General features: G+C 36.9%; 1 protein-coding gene across 3 annotated transcripts in view; it reads right to left on the reverse strand.

Moving 5' to 3' along the window:
• The window catches only part of LOC110462762 (probable cation-transporting ATPase 13A3), a 57,431-nt gene that overhangs the window by 12,356 nt on the left and 28,613 nt on the right, over positions 1–16,462 (reverse strand). For all 3 annotated transcript variants that reach the window (XM_021516911.1, XM_021516912.1, XM_021516910.1), the window contains 13 exons: positions 13,720–13,854; positions 13,231–13,300; positions 12,534–12,662; positions 11,841–12,023; positions 10,841–10,986; positions 9,434–9,634; positions 8,828–8,889; positions 7,851–7,995; positions 7,468–7,584; positions 5,910–6,075; positions 4,398–4,518; positions 1,233–1,357; positions 740–921 (listed from right to left, as the gene is read on the reverse strand). In XM_021516911.1, coding sequence (XP_021372586.1) covers positions 740–921; positions 1,233–1,357; positions 4,398–4,518; positions 5,910–6,075; positions 7,468–7,584; positions 7,851–7,995; positions 8,828–8,889; positions 9,434–9,634; positions 10,841–10,986; positions 11,841–12,023; positions 12,534–12,662; positions 13,231–13,300; positions 13,720–13,854 — 1,782 coding nt within the window. The remainder of the gene's footprint in view (positions 1–739; positions 922–1,232; positions 1,358–4,397; positions 4,519–5,909; positions 6,076–7,467; positions 7,585–7,850; positions 7,996–8,827; positions 8,890–9,433; positions 9,635–10,840; positions 10,987–11,840; positions 12,024–12,533; positions 12,663–13,230; positions 13,301–13,719; positions 13,855–16,462) is intronic.

Raw genomic sequence — 16,462 nt, forward strand, 5'->3', positions numbered from 1 at the left:
TATTACATGTACCTTAACACAGAGTACACATGCACTGTAAACTGGCCCAAGGTACTAGAGAATACACTGTATTACATGTACCATAAAACAGAGTACACTTGCACTGTAAACTGGCCCAAGGTACTAGAGATTACACTGTATTACATGTACCATAAAACAGAGTACACGTGTACTGTAAACTGGCCCAATGTACTAGCGATTACACTGTATTACATGTACCATAACACAGAGTACACATGCACTGTAAACTGGCCCAAGGTACTAGAGATTACACTGTATTACATGTACCATAACACAAAGTACACGTGTACTGTTATTCTATTACATATTCATCATCAAGTGCAGTCAACATACGCTCATTTCAGGAGACTCTTTGTCATGATATAAATGTAGATTGCACCTATTAACTAAGAGCAGTAATCCACACTTTTCACATTAAAATATAGAAATTATTGCATATACAGTAGTAGCTGTAGATATCCATAAAATGTACTTCCCTCATATATAAATGTAACTCACTCATAAAATATATGTACAAATTATGATATATACAACTAAGTAATATCTAGGGTAAATTTCCATATAACACTGGATCCTTACAAAAGTATGATTGTAGGATATGAATTACTAAAAATTGAAAAGGAGCGGTTGCTCAGAAAATTTAACCTCATCATATTGTCTATGCTGATGGAATCACTTCCTTACCCCATATAAAATTATCATAGATATATATCTGTACCTCTGCTGTAGATATTTCCTCCACTTTCCTGTTACGATCGTCAGCGTACACAAACTCTAGTTGTGGGTTTGACTGTGTGCTGTCCCCGGGAAGGTAGAAAGCCTCAGCCAAGATGATTTTATCAGGAGGGTCCACCATTCCACACTCCCGCGCCACACTTAGGGCTGTCAGTATGTTGTCTCCTAGACAGACAGTTATTTATTATTAAACATTTGATAATTTCAGTCATTTGAAAATGTAGATCACTCTGTTTATTTATTTTTTAAGTTTTTTATTGTGATAAAAAGTTTTTACATCTTCAATGCTATTTTTGTAAAAATGTTTGTGATAGAGAAAAAAGTTGCATTTTGACATTTTTCAATTTTGATCAAATCATATTTTTATTTTAATAGTGATAAGTCCAAGCACAGAATAATTCTATAAGGCCACCCCTTTGTACAACAGATTTTTAATGGAAAAGCATGCTAATAAATATAATATATAGTAACCTTACCTGTGACCATGATAGTGCGAATGTTAGCGTCGCGGAGCTGACTGATGACAGGTGACGACTCATGTTTCAGCTTGTTCTCCATGATGAGGAGTCCCAAAAACAGCAGGTCCTTCTCTACTTGTTCTCTGAGGGGACAAAGGGGGTACTAAACACTCCAACATGTCCACAAAGATAAAAGCTACATGTAACTAACAGCTTCAATGCCTCACTACAGACATGTAACTAACAGCTTCAATGCCTCACTACAGACATGTAACTAACAGCTTAAATGCCTCACTACAGACATGTAACTAACAGCTTCAATGCCTCACTACAGACATGTAACTAACAGCTTCAATGCCTCACTACAGACATGTAACTAACAGCTTCAATGCCTCACTACAGACATGTAACTAACAGCTTCAATGCCTCACTACAGACATGTAACTAACAGCTTCAATGCCTCACTACAGACATGTAACTAACAGCTTCAATGCCTCACTACAGACATGTAACTAACAGCTTCAATGCCTCACTACAGACATGTAACTAACAGCTTCAATGCCTCACTACAGACATGTAACTAACAGCTTCAATGCCTCACTACAGACATGTAACTAACAGCTTAAATGCCTCACTACAGACATGTAACTAACAGCTTAAATGCCTCACTACAGACATGTAACTAACAGCTTCAATGCCTCACTACAGACATGTAACTAACAGCTTCAATGCCTCACTACAGACATGTAACTAACAGCTTCAATGCCTCACTACAGACATGTAACTAACAGCTTCAATGCCTCACTACAGACATGTAACTAACAGCTTCAATGCCTCACTACAGACATGTAACTAACAGCTTCAATGCCTCACTACAGACATGTAACTAACAGCTTCAATGCCTCACTACAGACATGTAACTAACAGCTTCAATGCCTCACTACAGACATGTAACTAACAGCTTCAATGCCTCACTACAGACATGTAACTAACAGCTTCAATGCCTCACTACAGACATGTAACTAACAGCTTCAATGCCTCACTACAGACATGTAACTAACAGCTTCAATGCCTCACTACAGACATGTAACTAACAGCTTCAATGCCTCACTACAGACATGTAACTAACAGCTTCAATGCCTCACTACAGACATGTAACTAACAGCTTCAATGCCTCACTACAGACATGTAACTAACAGCTTCAATGCCTCACTACAGACATGTAACTAACAGCTTCAATGCCTCACTACAGACATGTAACTAACAGCTTCAATGCCTCACTACAGACATGTAACTAACAGCTTCAATGCCTCACTACAGACATGTAACTAACAGCTTCAATGCCTCACTACAGACATGTAACTAACAGCTTCAATGCCTCACTACAGACATGTAACTAACAGCTTCAATGCCTCACTACAGACATGTAACTAACAGCTTCAATGCCTCACTACAGACATGTAACTAACAGCTTAAATGCCTCACTACAGACATGTAACTAACAGCTTAAATGCCTCACTACAGACATGTAACTAACAGCTTCAATGCCTCACTACAGACATGTAACTAACAGCTTCAATGCCTCACTACAGACATGTAACTAACAGCTTAAATGCCACACTACAGACATGTAACTAACAGCTTAAATGCCTCACTACAGACATGTAACTAACAGCTTCAATGCCTCACTACAGACATGTAACTAACAGCTTCAATGCCTCACTACAGACATGTAACTAACAGCTTAAATGCCTCACTACAGACATGTAACTAACAGCTTAAATGCCACACTACAGACATGTAACTAACAGCTTAAATGCCACACTACAGACATGTAACTAACAGCTTAAATCCCTCACTACAGACATGTAACTAACAACTTATATGCCTCACTGCTGACATGTAACTAACAGCTTATATGCCTCACTGCTGACATGTAACTAACAGCTTATATGCCTCACTGCTGACATGTAACTAACAGCTTATATGCCTCACTGCTGACATGTAACTAACAGCTTATATGCCTCACTGCTGACATGTAACTAACAGCTTATATGCCTCACTGCTGACATGTAACTAACAGCTTATATGCCTCACTGCTGACATGTAACTAACAGCTTATATGCCTCACTGCTGACATGTAACTAACAGCTTATATGCCTCACTGCTGACATGTAACTAACAGCTTATATGCCTCACTGCTGACATGTAACTAACAGCTTATATGCCTCACTGCTGACATGTAACTAACAGCTTATATGCCTCACTGCTGACATGTAACTAACAGCTTATATGCCTCACTGCTGACATGTAACTAACAGCTTAAATGCCTCACTACAGACATGTAACTAACAGCTTAAATGCCTCACTGCTGACATGTAACTAACAGCTTATATGCCTTACTACAGACAAGTAACTAACAGCTTATATGCCTCACTACAGACATGTAACTAACAGCTTCAATGCCTCACTACAGACATGTAACTAACAGCTTCAATGCCTCATTACAGACATGTAACTAACAGCTTAAATGCCTCACTACAGACATGTAACTAACAGATTAAATGTTGAGATTTGATAAACACATAAAAAACTTATCTCAAATTGTAAACCATGCAATTTAAATTGGACCTCTGGTTTTACCAAATTTGGAACCCATGAGATGGACATTCCCTTGGTATGAAGGATTATTTTCTTTTCATTTCATTTTCTGGAGTCAGCTCAGAAACCATGAAAAGTCATATAACCAGCTAACGCTTTCCAAATACAAAAGCTGTCCATGTACCCACTTCCTCCTTAGCTTTTATCATGTCGGCAGTTTCCTCATTTCAGCATTTATTCCCGATTTCAAGTCATCACATGCTTGTTCTCCCCCCTGCATTGTCATGTCACATACTTGAAATAGTAAAAATTCCTACATCCTATCATATACACACAATAATGAGGGAAAATGTGCCCCCCCCCTTCCCCCAACAATAAAATGTTTACTCCCCTTTGTTGCTGTGTCATATATACATAGTAATGATACTAATGATACAACTACACACTACACAACACCAAAATGTGGTGGCTAGCACAAAAGATTTAAATAATACTAGCTGTTTGTAAAATGTCTTAATACATAAAGGAAGCATGGCTATAATGTTATATCTTAGGCTATGACAGACAGGCGTTGGAGCTTACCTCTGCATCCTCTGTATTTTGACGTAGTTTATTTTAGAAGACAGTGGTTTCCAGGCCAGAGCGATCACACGGTAACCGTGTTGGGTATAGGAACTCAACACACTCTGGAAGTTGTCAGGTACTGGAAATCAAACAGAATTTAGGGTTTATTTACAATGCAGCTGACAAACACGTTCATATAATAATATACAACATTTGATATAGCTAGAATAAGCCACTCTAAAGCGCTTTACAGTACATAGATATACAATTTATACACTCAATACAGTTAGCATATACATAAATCAATACCAATTTGAGGAATTTGCAGCAGCTGCCTTATCAGGCACTAATTACTAGTCCTATGCCACCTGGCTAATATCTCCCTATGTGTGTATGCCTGCATGTGTGCTGGAGATGTATTGTGTTCTGTTTGTAGTGGGACTGTGCTTCCAACACTTGAATGCTACAGCACAGCAAACATCTACCACAGATCATTTTATACTCCACCTGGGATGTCATACCATATTAGTTTAAATTTAATATTCCAGTGCTAAATCCTTTGAGTCATGCAAAACAATTTCAGTGAGCTACAAAATTAATCCAATTAGCAGGAAATTTCCTCAAACCAAGCAAATTTGTGTGAAAATTCATCGTGTCAAAGGCTGATTATGGATTTAGGAATAAAATCTCCACCAATGACACTTCCAAAATTAAAGTATACCACCAATTCAGCAGCTTAGCAACTTATTTGTTATCTTTAAAATCTAAGTCTAAGGGCTTCACTCCTGATATCACATGTCTACTCTCCTCCATTGGATTTCCTCAGGACAGAATCAAACTTACCATATGCACCACCTTAAGCTTGCAAATTACATGAGTCAACTAACCTGTACACTGTTAAAGAATCTTACATACTTGTGATCTCAGAATAATGTTCTGATGAAAGATAAAAGTGCCTTGTGCAGCAGCATAACAGTCCAATTGACCAGCTATGACCTCAGAGTAACTCTTTCTTCAAAGTACAGATAACACTGTTTATTAGCCTTGGGATTGGTCAGATTTTGGTTTTGAGAACAATTAAATAATAATAAATAATAATTGGAGGTTCTTATATACCGCTTTATCACAACCTAGTTCGTAGGTCGTCTCAAAGCGGTTCACAATTATTACCCGTGGTTATAGGGCCTTTGCAACTAGCCAGTACATTTCTCAACTCCCTGGGGAGCATACAGCCGGAGATGCCATTTCGGCGCTTACAGCTAGCATTCAACAATTCTATCTCTGCCCAACCACGTACTCATTTACAGCTGAGTAGACTGGAACAAGCGGAGTAAAGTATCTTCCTCAAGGATACAACACATTGCCGTGCAAGTGTCAACCACTGCTAGGACCATGTCAGACTCTAATTATGACATATTATCACATATTTAGTAAAAAAAATATTTTCAAAACTTTATCAACACCTTATCAACTTCCAAAGTATTTAACAAGTAAATCTGGTGATAAATGTGCTAAAGGTGTCCTATTTACCTGTGCTTGGTCTACAGAGGCTGGCGATCATCTCAGGTGAACCTTTACAGTACAGCTCAAAGTTCGTGGACTGGAGCTGTCTCACGATGACAGACATACGCTGTAGACTGGAGCTGAATGTGAACTGACGCAGGATTCCGTACTCCTCCAGTGGCTGTGGGTCAACCTGATATCATACATGAACTCATAAATGACTGAGATTTTTAAGAGGTGAATGTATCACTTTTTGAGATCGACAGATGCCAAGAATAAATTTTGCATTTTAACACTGAACATTCGCACCAAATAGCCGTTAGACAAATCACTATGTAGATCACTTGACAAAACATTGTGTCTCATGGTAGCATGTGCTCCCTTTAGAAACATCTCTAAAATTCTCAATATTTTTTCATCTTTTACCACATCAACAACAAGAGCACCGCAAACGGATGCAAAATACGCCCGTCTGACCCTATCCAATGATTTTTTGTTTGTTTGATATTTAAAGTACCTGGTAGCCAGTGTCATGTCTATGTGATAAAAATGATTGCACTGATGCTTTTGTTTCCAAGTGTGATTGTCATCACTGTAATGTTCACATTTATGATATTGGTTCTTTGCTAATGTACTGCCTAATGCCTCTTAATCAGGGCATGCAGTAGACCCTTGACAGTATGTTTTTGACTCCCCTTAATTTGATTAGACTTGTGGGTTTATAGGGACATGTCTACCATAATTGCCTATGTATATACAATTTACAAAAACAGGAATTATTTTCCCAAATTAAATCCATATTGTCCTGTTAGACCTAACATAAACATCCATGCCAAAAATTAGGACAATACCACATGATCTTACTGAACTGTACGCCACTGAAAAAACTTGCACCAAAACTTTAACCAAGAAATTGTGCGAGAGAAGTTAAGTCCCAAACACGTCTAAAATTTCCAAAAATAGAAATTATTTTCCCAAATTAAATCCATGTTGTCCTTGTTCGACCCCACATGAACATCCCTGCCAAAAATTAGGACAAAAACACATGATCTGACTGAACTGTAGACCACTGAAGAAACTTGGACCCAAACTTGAACCGAACGGACGGATCGACGCAGACACTATACCATAATTCCCCCCGTATAATAAAGGCAGACAACCAACTGTACAAATCTAAAGTAAGATTTTGTTGTTGTTGATTCTGTCATTTAACTCATTCACCCCTGAAGAAACATTTGAACTCTTCCAATTCAAAGGTTGGTATTGTTCATTATGAAATTTCAGGGATGAATGAGTTAAACGTGATAATGACTCAGAATGCGTTTCATAAAATTTTAATTTTGTAGAATCAACAATTTATGGCCCTGGTTGAAGGGTGATATGAAAGTTTGTTTACCCCCGGAAGTTACATGCTCCTCAGGTTTCACCCTTGGGGAATATAACCATCACATGAAACAAGCATTCATAGCAAACACCTACCCGGTCAATAAATGTTTAATAAATTACTCGTGAATTCATATTTGTAAATAAGAACTAGCTTGAATCCTTATAAATTAACTTTTGGGATGCTGTATAATCTTTGTACCTTATCTGCGAAGTCGATGGTGTCCTTGAGGACGTCTGGTGATACAGATGGGTAGACAATTGTAGGCACCATCATATCAAATCTGTGAGACTCCTCATGGCCTGGCTCCTCCAAGTCCTACCCACATAATAACAGACTGTTATGACACACATTACATAAACAAGATCAATCCTAGTATACTCCCCTCCAGAGAATCACAGACTGTAAGTTTTACACTTTATATACATCAATAGAATCTGTTAGACATAAGTATGATCACCTCAGAGAAAATAAACCCTTCAAATATCAACAGCCAACACATCCCAAAATATATAATGGTTTGAGAGTGATGAACCTTTTGGCAGTTACAGGGTACAGAGAATGATACTAGGGTGAATTCTTACCCAGCCGACGGATGCAAACATGATGAGGTCCAGGGGATCACCACTGAGAACACCATCAATCTTAGTGAGAGAATGGCAGGTTGCCATACACACCAGCAAGGTCCCCTTGGAAACGTCAGACATCTGGCGGATCTCTTCCTGGAAACTGGAAATATTTTTAAGACTTGTTAGTAAATTTGAATTTGGTTGACTTACAATGATTTACAAAGTTATCACTTTTATTTAGTCTTTCATTGTGATATCATCTTGTGATGTTTTAAAGTGACACAATGCTGGCTAAGTTCAAGATTTGCTGTCACAGTTTTGTAAGTTTATGCTACTGAAACAAATTTGTACATCAGCAATGGGATAAGTTGATTTGTGAAAGATGTTCATAATATAAAAATGTTGATTGTCCACTACAACAAAACTGAAAACTACTATCATGATGTTTACTATCTGTGATATATCTCTCATACTGAACTTATGACAAGTTTTCACCTTTATTTCACCTGAGTGTGTATTTTTGTTTTTGCAAAGGAAAAGATAAACCTGTCCTCACCTACCTCAAGACAGGGTTATCTCCCATGTGATATTGTTTTGAAAATGTCACCAGTGCATCATCACTTTATACAGCATTAGCAGCTGGGTCACATCACCAATTTTATGATACATTTTATACGCTATTGATGATGGTGTGACACGTGCATTCAGTTCACCTTAACAATTATTTTCATGGTAGGAATTGTGGGAGAAAATAATCAGTCACTCCTGTGTGATGATGCTGAGAAATTTCAACCCAAAAGAAAAATTCTTGAAGCTTAGCATTCCTCGGCAAAGTCTCATGCTAAACTCCAAAACCTTACCCTTAGGTTGAGGTTTCAGTTTATATCACACATAAGAAATAGATTTTATTATTAGTTTTCTCATTGAATAGGTATGAATCTAAGAAACAAGGCAGAAAACCTGATTCCACGTGTTCAGTATGCTATACCTACCAAGCACCTTCAGATGGTACAACACCTTGCATCATAAGTCCATCCTCCGTCAGAGTGCCGGTCTGTAACGCATCATATCCACATATTAAACTGACATTAATATGAAGATTTGTACCCCTTCCCATTCCCTTCAGGGATAGTTCTTTGCTTAATTGATGTTCCAGTCTGTTCCACTTATTTTGGACTCATTATTTTAAATGAAATACTCAGCAATGGCAATAACTTGATATATATTGTTATCAGACAGATGAATAATACCATACCATAATACTCCTGTCAATGTTGACAGGTATATAAAACGTGTCAGTGGGGACAAAAATTTGTCTGTCTGGTATAAACATGTCAAAAGTAATTTTCTAAAATTACTTAAAGGAGTTTTTGTTAAGTTTTTATTGATTTATTTTCCAAAAGAAAAGTTTATACAGAGTTTTGTAAAACAACTCAGTCAGTTGAGAAAAATGAACCAAGAGTTTCATGAAATGATTTAGTGAGTTTATGAGTGAAATGAACTAAGAACATTATGATTATTGGTTGAAAAAACTGATACAATATCAGGAACGAGAAATTAAAACAAGTCGAAATACCATGATAGTAATCACAGCTTACCTTGTCAAAACACACCGCGTTAATACTACCAGCTATGTTAATGGCCCGCGGGCTGATGCAGTAGATGCCGTGAGATTTCAGGCGTCTCTGGGCGAAGATAATGCCCACCGTGAGTGCCGCTGGCAGTGCAGGAGGTACGGTGATAGTGATGATATCAAGGGAATGGAGGGCAATGTCCTTAGCATCCTCACCATACTGAATCTACAACATGAATGTTATAATGTACAGTCAATTTAGGATACAGTACAATATAATGATAATCAAGGTATGTGTTTACACCAAAGTAAAACATATACAACTCTCATTACATGCACATACTGTATACTGAGAAATTTTCCCTGCAGTTTAATTTAAATTTCCATACAGTACAATATAATAGTAATCAAGCTATGCTTTTATAACATAGTAGTATATATATATTTATCACATACCTGTTGAATCTTGTTATAGTAATACAAGCAATTTTCAGACCATGAAATACACATGTGCAATACGGAATGTTGTATTTCCCTACAAACCGGAACTACTTTTTATGGGAATCCCCTTGTCATGTCGAACTGAAAAGTTCCCGGTATTTGCAAAAAATATCAAAGTTTATAAAATCTTTGTATCTATCTCTACCAAATATTGAAGGTATGTGATAAAAGCAAGACAACACACTCATGAATATATTCGTCCGCGCAATAAACTCATGCTTTCTGATTCGTTAGAAAAGCACAAGTGTGTTGTCTTGCATATATATATAACATGCACATATTGCATACCAGGACATTTTTTCGCTGCAGTTTGTCTTTTTTGCCCTCCTCAATGTGGGCTATTATTATTAGAGTGAACATTTGTAAACAACATGATATACTTAGTACCGGTAACGAAATTTGAAGGGCAAATTTAGTATGGGGAAAAAATGGATTTTACCGTTGAAGGGCAAGAATTTCCCGGTATACATTATGATGATTATGACAATTCTACTTGCTGAAGCTTGTGGGTTTTCATTATCGAGAATCCCCTCAATCTCCTGGATGTAAAACATAACTATCACATCACTTAATCCTCTTGGTAAGAAATGTGAAGTGTTTGAAATACATGTTGTTTTCTCAGATTTTTTATCAGTGACCTTGATTTTGTGTAGAGTCTCAAAATCTCCTTTTATTGATGTCCATTTCGATGGAAATATGTATTTCACAATTATTCTGAAAACAAGTTTTATCAACTTATATTGATCACTCTTAAGCTTGTTGGCCTGCATGAAAGTGCATTTTTATTTCAGAATATGTATCAATATATATTGGTACAACTCTTGTTAGTTCTATATGCTGGTAACTGTAGGGTTAGTAAAATATCTAAATACAATAAACATTTAACTTTATTGACAAACAAGTACTCCATCAGTCTCCATGGACTTCTTACCTCCAGTATGATGGTGTAAATAAAGCCGAGACCTGCGATCATTGCCAGCACACCCACAAAGATGTAGGTGTCACGCTCAAACTTAAAGTCGACAGGTTTGGGGTAGAGGATGGAGCGCACTAGTTCACCTTTAGCTGTGGAGAATCCTGGGGAGAACAGAAACCTCTTACATCCAAGGTACAAATGCAAAATTCATTTATGTCAACTTTGTCATACACAAGATAGTAGGAAGCATAGAAGGTAAGGAATGAGATGATCAGACATTAACCCTTTAACCACTGTAGACCATAATGGACTTATCCAGATCAATGCATGGAAGAGTTTACTAGAGTTACTTAGAGGTGAAAAGGTTAAGTCATTATCAATCGTGCAATATATTAATACATGCTTCTTTTGAGATAGTGTCATCATTTTACGGACAACAACACAAAAACCAGTTAAATGACTTAATACAGATTTTTATTGATATACCTATACATGTGGTGGTTATCAAGTTAAGATTGATTGACACTATCCCTGACAAGTAACCTATTTGATACAATGTATATACACTTTCTATTGCTAGGTGAAACATCCCAAAGCCTGGCCACGAAAAACATTAATTTTACAGTTTCATCACATCATCGGACAAGGAAGGAAGAGGAGAACCAATACCGATTCAATGTAGGAAGGGTCCATCAATAGTGTGCTTGCTTGAACATGGATACCGATCGGTATACCTGACGAGACATAACTGGCTAAACCGGTCGCCAAATAATAAAGTATTCTACCTACTTATCTTGTGAAGCTTGTTAATGTTGAGAACACTCTGATCGACTATGTTTTATGATACAAATAAACAATGCATATCAATTGTTCAGTAATAGCTTTTCAAAGGGACTAGTTGGTTTTAAAACATTGCAACACGTTTAATACTTATATCGCTCGTGTATAAAACCAAATTTTGATAAACACATATTTTCCAAATAATGAATCTTATCGAATCTATGAGGTGTATTACCTGTTCTGACCACCACTGCCCTGACCCTCTTGTTACCGTAGTAACGTGTTTGTATTATATGTGTGCCACAGAACAGGATGTGACGTGCATGCTCTTTGATGTCAAAGGTCGTAGTTATCTGTTCACCGGGTTTGACCAGCTTAGGGTTTGGGAGGGGAGTTTTCGTCACTGGAACACTCTCTCCTACCAAATAGAAAAAAACAATAATTTCAGTAAGACACAATACAAGTAAGCCTTAATTTAATTGGTAGTAATCTTTAATTTACCAATCAGCTCTTCATGTATAAGTTATTACACTTATGTACAGGTAAATATACCTATGTCAATTAATTATACCTATATATATATATGTACAGGTAATAATCATACCTATGTACAGGTAACTGAAAACAGAATTGATGAGCAACAACACCACTGAAACTGGTACAAAATGTAAGGTTTGATTTACATCCTAAATGCTGAAATTTTTCGACAAAAGGAAGGACGTCTTCAGAGCACAGTTACATGATGTTTGCAACTATGGTACAAAGATTTTTATTCGCTCTGCTTTCCCTGATGAGCACTGTTGAATACCATTAAGGTATCCACCCCGGGATCCCTTCTGCCACTTCCTTGTAGTGACGTTGAGTCTCCACCCCCCCAATTGTTACTATGTACAGGTTATTATACCTATGAACAGGTAACTATACCTACCTGTGAGCATGCTTTCGTCTACGATACAGTTCCCAGCCACGAGGACAGCATCATACTGCATTATACAGCCATGCCGCGGGATCTCTATGACATCACCAGGGATCAGGTCCTCTGATTGGATGTTACAGGCTGCCAACAAATCGACATTGGATCAGGTTTTAACACAGTTACGCTGATTGCTTAATTAACAACCTCAGTGTGTCGTAACTGTACTATATTTTAATGAAATTAGATTTCATGCAAATTATTACAGAGAAATTAAATTGACCACCATCATACATAGAACTCATTACTGAAGAAGCCCATTGTAGGGGCGAAACCGGTCGACACTTCTAATAAACTACAAGAATAACTTATTGCTCCTTCGCCTGTTGTGATTGAATCTATTTTATGATGTTTCCACTTTTACTCAATCCCCTGCATACTCTGGGTATCCAGACGAGGAGCAGAGAACCAAATTATTCCACCATTAAGAAAACCACGGCATTGGCTCTACCCTTGCCTTATTAGAACTCATTACTGATGTAATTGCTCATTTAAAGCAAGCATCACTTTAGAAGATCTAACACCAATTTAATCCTGTACTAGCTAGTGTTAATTGATATTACAGAATTTGAAACTGAAAACCAAATATTCAATGAATCATTCTGATTCAGACATAAAATTTGAAATAGGTAGAATTCCTATTGACACTTACGTTCATTATCGCCACGGAAAACCGTCACGGTCGTTGAAGCTTGAATTGTGTTACGCAATGCTCGCTGCATCTGTATATTCATTGTGTATTAATATGGGGGAATATGAAAAGAATGATACCATAATCTGTCTTATAACTTTAATAATTTAGATATTTGTATCACATGATTTCCAATGTGACTAACGTATGGATTACTGAACCAAACTGAAAATAGTTTTTATTTATATACTGTATCATGTCCCCAAATCATATTCTGTAAAGAGTATATTAAATTTATTAGAAATCTACATACAGACATAACAGATATGATAGTTTTCAATATTTAACAGAATTAACACTGGTGTACATACTAAACTAACAACTCACATATTGTGTTAGGTAGATGTGTACAGATATTATAGTTTTCAATATTTAACAGAATTAACACTGGTTACTTAGCTAACAACTCACATATTGTGTTAGGTAGATGTGTACAGATATTATACTCACAGATCTGGTTTGGTAGATGGATGTGTTGATGGAGACGGTTGTGATGAGGAGGATACAGGTGGCGTAGATATAGTACTCGTCTGAGTACCACACACTCATACTGAATACTTGAAACACATAGAAAGGGGACAGCACCTAATGTAAAAATAAGATGTTCAACTTTTGTAAATAACAGTAAAATTATTTAAGAATGTTTTAAAAAATCACTGAAGGAGGCTGGAGACACAACATCCCTAAAAGTTGAAAATCTGGTACAATTAAGATGATTACTGCCATAGATACTGGTAGTATATGGAGTCTCCGCTAATAGCTCATCAATGAATTCCGAAGGCGTGTGGACAACACGACAGCATCTTACATATAGAAAAGTTTATTTTAGCTTTGTATTTAAATGGTTCAGCTCTGATGATAGGTCACCTTTGAGTTAAAGCATGTAAACACAGGGCTAGAATGAATTCAACTATAATCAAGATTCTGCCTCGTTGTCTACCCTTCTTTGGAATTCATTTAGGTATGTTTTTATAGCTGTTTAGGTAATATCATCTTACTACCAAACCTGCTGAAATGATCAGCTGTATGATGTAATCACCTGTATTGGGTAACCACTTGTATTAGACGAACATGTTCATTTCTTACTATCGCCTGTATTGGGTAATATAACCACCTGTATAAGATGAACATGTTTATTTCTTACTATCGCCTGTATTGGGTAATCACCTGTATTAGACGAAAATGTTCATTTCTTATTATCGCCTGTATTGGGTAATCACCTGTATTGGGTAACCACCTGTATTGGGTAACCAACTGTATTGGGTAACCACCTGTAATAGGTAACCACCTGTATTAGACAAACATGTTCATTTCATACTATCGCCTGTATTGGGTAACCACCTGTATTAGACGAACATGTTCATTTCATACTATCGCCTGTATTGGGTAACCACCTGTATTGGGTAACCACCTGTATTAGACGAACATGTTCATTTCTTACTATCGCCTGTATTGGGTAACCACCTGTATTAGACGAACATGTTCATTTCATACTATCGCCTGTATTGGGTAACCACCTGTATTGGGTAACCACCTGTATTAGACGAACATGTTTATTTCTTACTATCGCCTGTATTGGGTAACCACCTGTATTAGACGAACATGTTCATTTCTTACTATCGCCTGTATTGGGTAACCACCTGTATTGGGTAACCACCTGTATTAGACGAACATGTTCATTTCTTATTATTGCCTGTATTGGGTAACCACCTGTATTAGACGAATATGTTCGTTTCTTACTATCACCTGTATTAGGTAACCACCTGTATTAGACGAACATGTTCATTTCTTACTATTGCCTGTATTGGGTAACCACCTGTATTAGACGAACATGTTCATTTATTACTTTCGCCTGTATTGGGTAATATAACCACCTGTATTAGACGAACATGTTCGTTTCTTACTATCACCTGTATTGGGTAATGACCTGAATTAGACGAACATGTTCATTTATTACTTTCGCCTGTATTGGGTAATATAACCACCTGTATTAGACGAACATGTTTGTTTCTTATTAACACCTGTATTGGGTAATATACCCACCTGTATTAGACGAACATGTTCATTTATTAGTATCGCCTGTATTGGGTAACCACCTGTATTAGACGAACATGTTTGTTTCTTATTATCACCTGTATTGGGTAATATACCCACCTGTATTAGACGAACATGTTCATTTCTTATTATCGCCTGTATTGGGTAACCACCTGTATTAGACGAACATGTTTATTTCTTACTATCACCTGTATTGGGTAACCACCTGTATTAGACAAACATGTTCATTTATTATACAGGGGTAACCACCTGTATTAGACGAACATGTTCATTTCTTACTATCGCCTGTATTGGGTAACAACCTGTATTAGACGAACATGTTTATTTCTTACTAAGTGTCTTTACTAATTTAGTAAGCTCGATAGATAACCAATTGTTTAACGTGACCAGCGACCACATGTTTTTGGTCTAAAACTGATAAAGAAATAGCGCGTGACAAATTAAGATACAACGTTTCACGAAATTTATGGGCAATCAATTTCAGAAAAACGAAATGAAGACATCACAGACATATTGGTAAGTCAGCAAGAAAACCTAAATATTTATACCTACAGTCATGATAAACAGGAATATTGAATGTCTCTCTCACCAACATCTAATGAATTAAATATCATTGTAAATAGAAATGTAACGATGACAAAATTAGTTAAATATCAACATACATTTCTGATGCCATATAGTGTCCCTGCTGGTCAATATTACTTTTCACCTTGCATTATCTTCCATTTCATTGGATGACACATACCCAGGGCCAGGTATTTGAATATGCAAATAATCAATTTTATTTTGAGCTTTATTCATTAAGATATTTGCCTCATTTTGATTTTTTTTCTTTTCTACATGTATCCCCATTATAAACAAGAGGCCCATAGGGCCTGTATCGCTCACCTTGATATCTAAGCAATCATGGCAGAATATTCTCCAAATGAGATCCAAGGGAATATGCCAGACCCCAAGGCCAATCCTTGTAGCATATATATCTGTATTCAATTTTTCATGCCCAGCAATTTTATGTATGGTTATGGGGTGGGGATCTCAACTGTTTCCAAGCTGTGACGCAGAAACTAGGTCCCTACGGTTGTGGCCAGACCCCAGGATCAATTCTAATATCATGACTGCATTTGTCTCTTTTTGCCCA

This window comes from Mizuhopecten yessoensis, unplaced genomic scaffold (assembly GCF_002113885.1).
Source record: "Mizuhopecten yessoensis strain PY_sf001 unplaced genomic scaffold, ASM211388v2 scaffold10829, whole genome shotgun sequence".
Classification (NCBI taxonomy): Eukaryota; Metazoa; Mollusca; class Bivalvia; order Pectinida; family Pectinidae; genus Mizuhopecten; species Mizuhopecten yessoensis.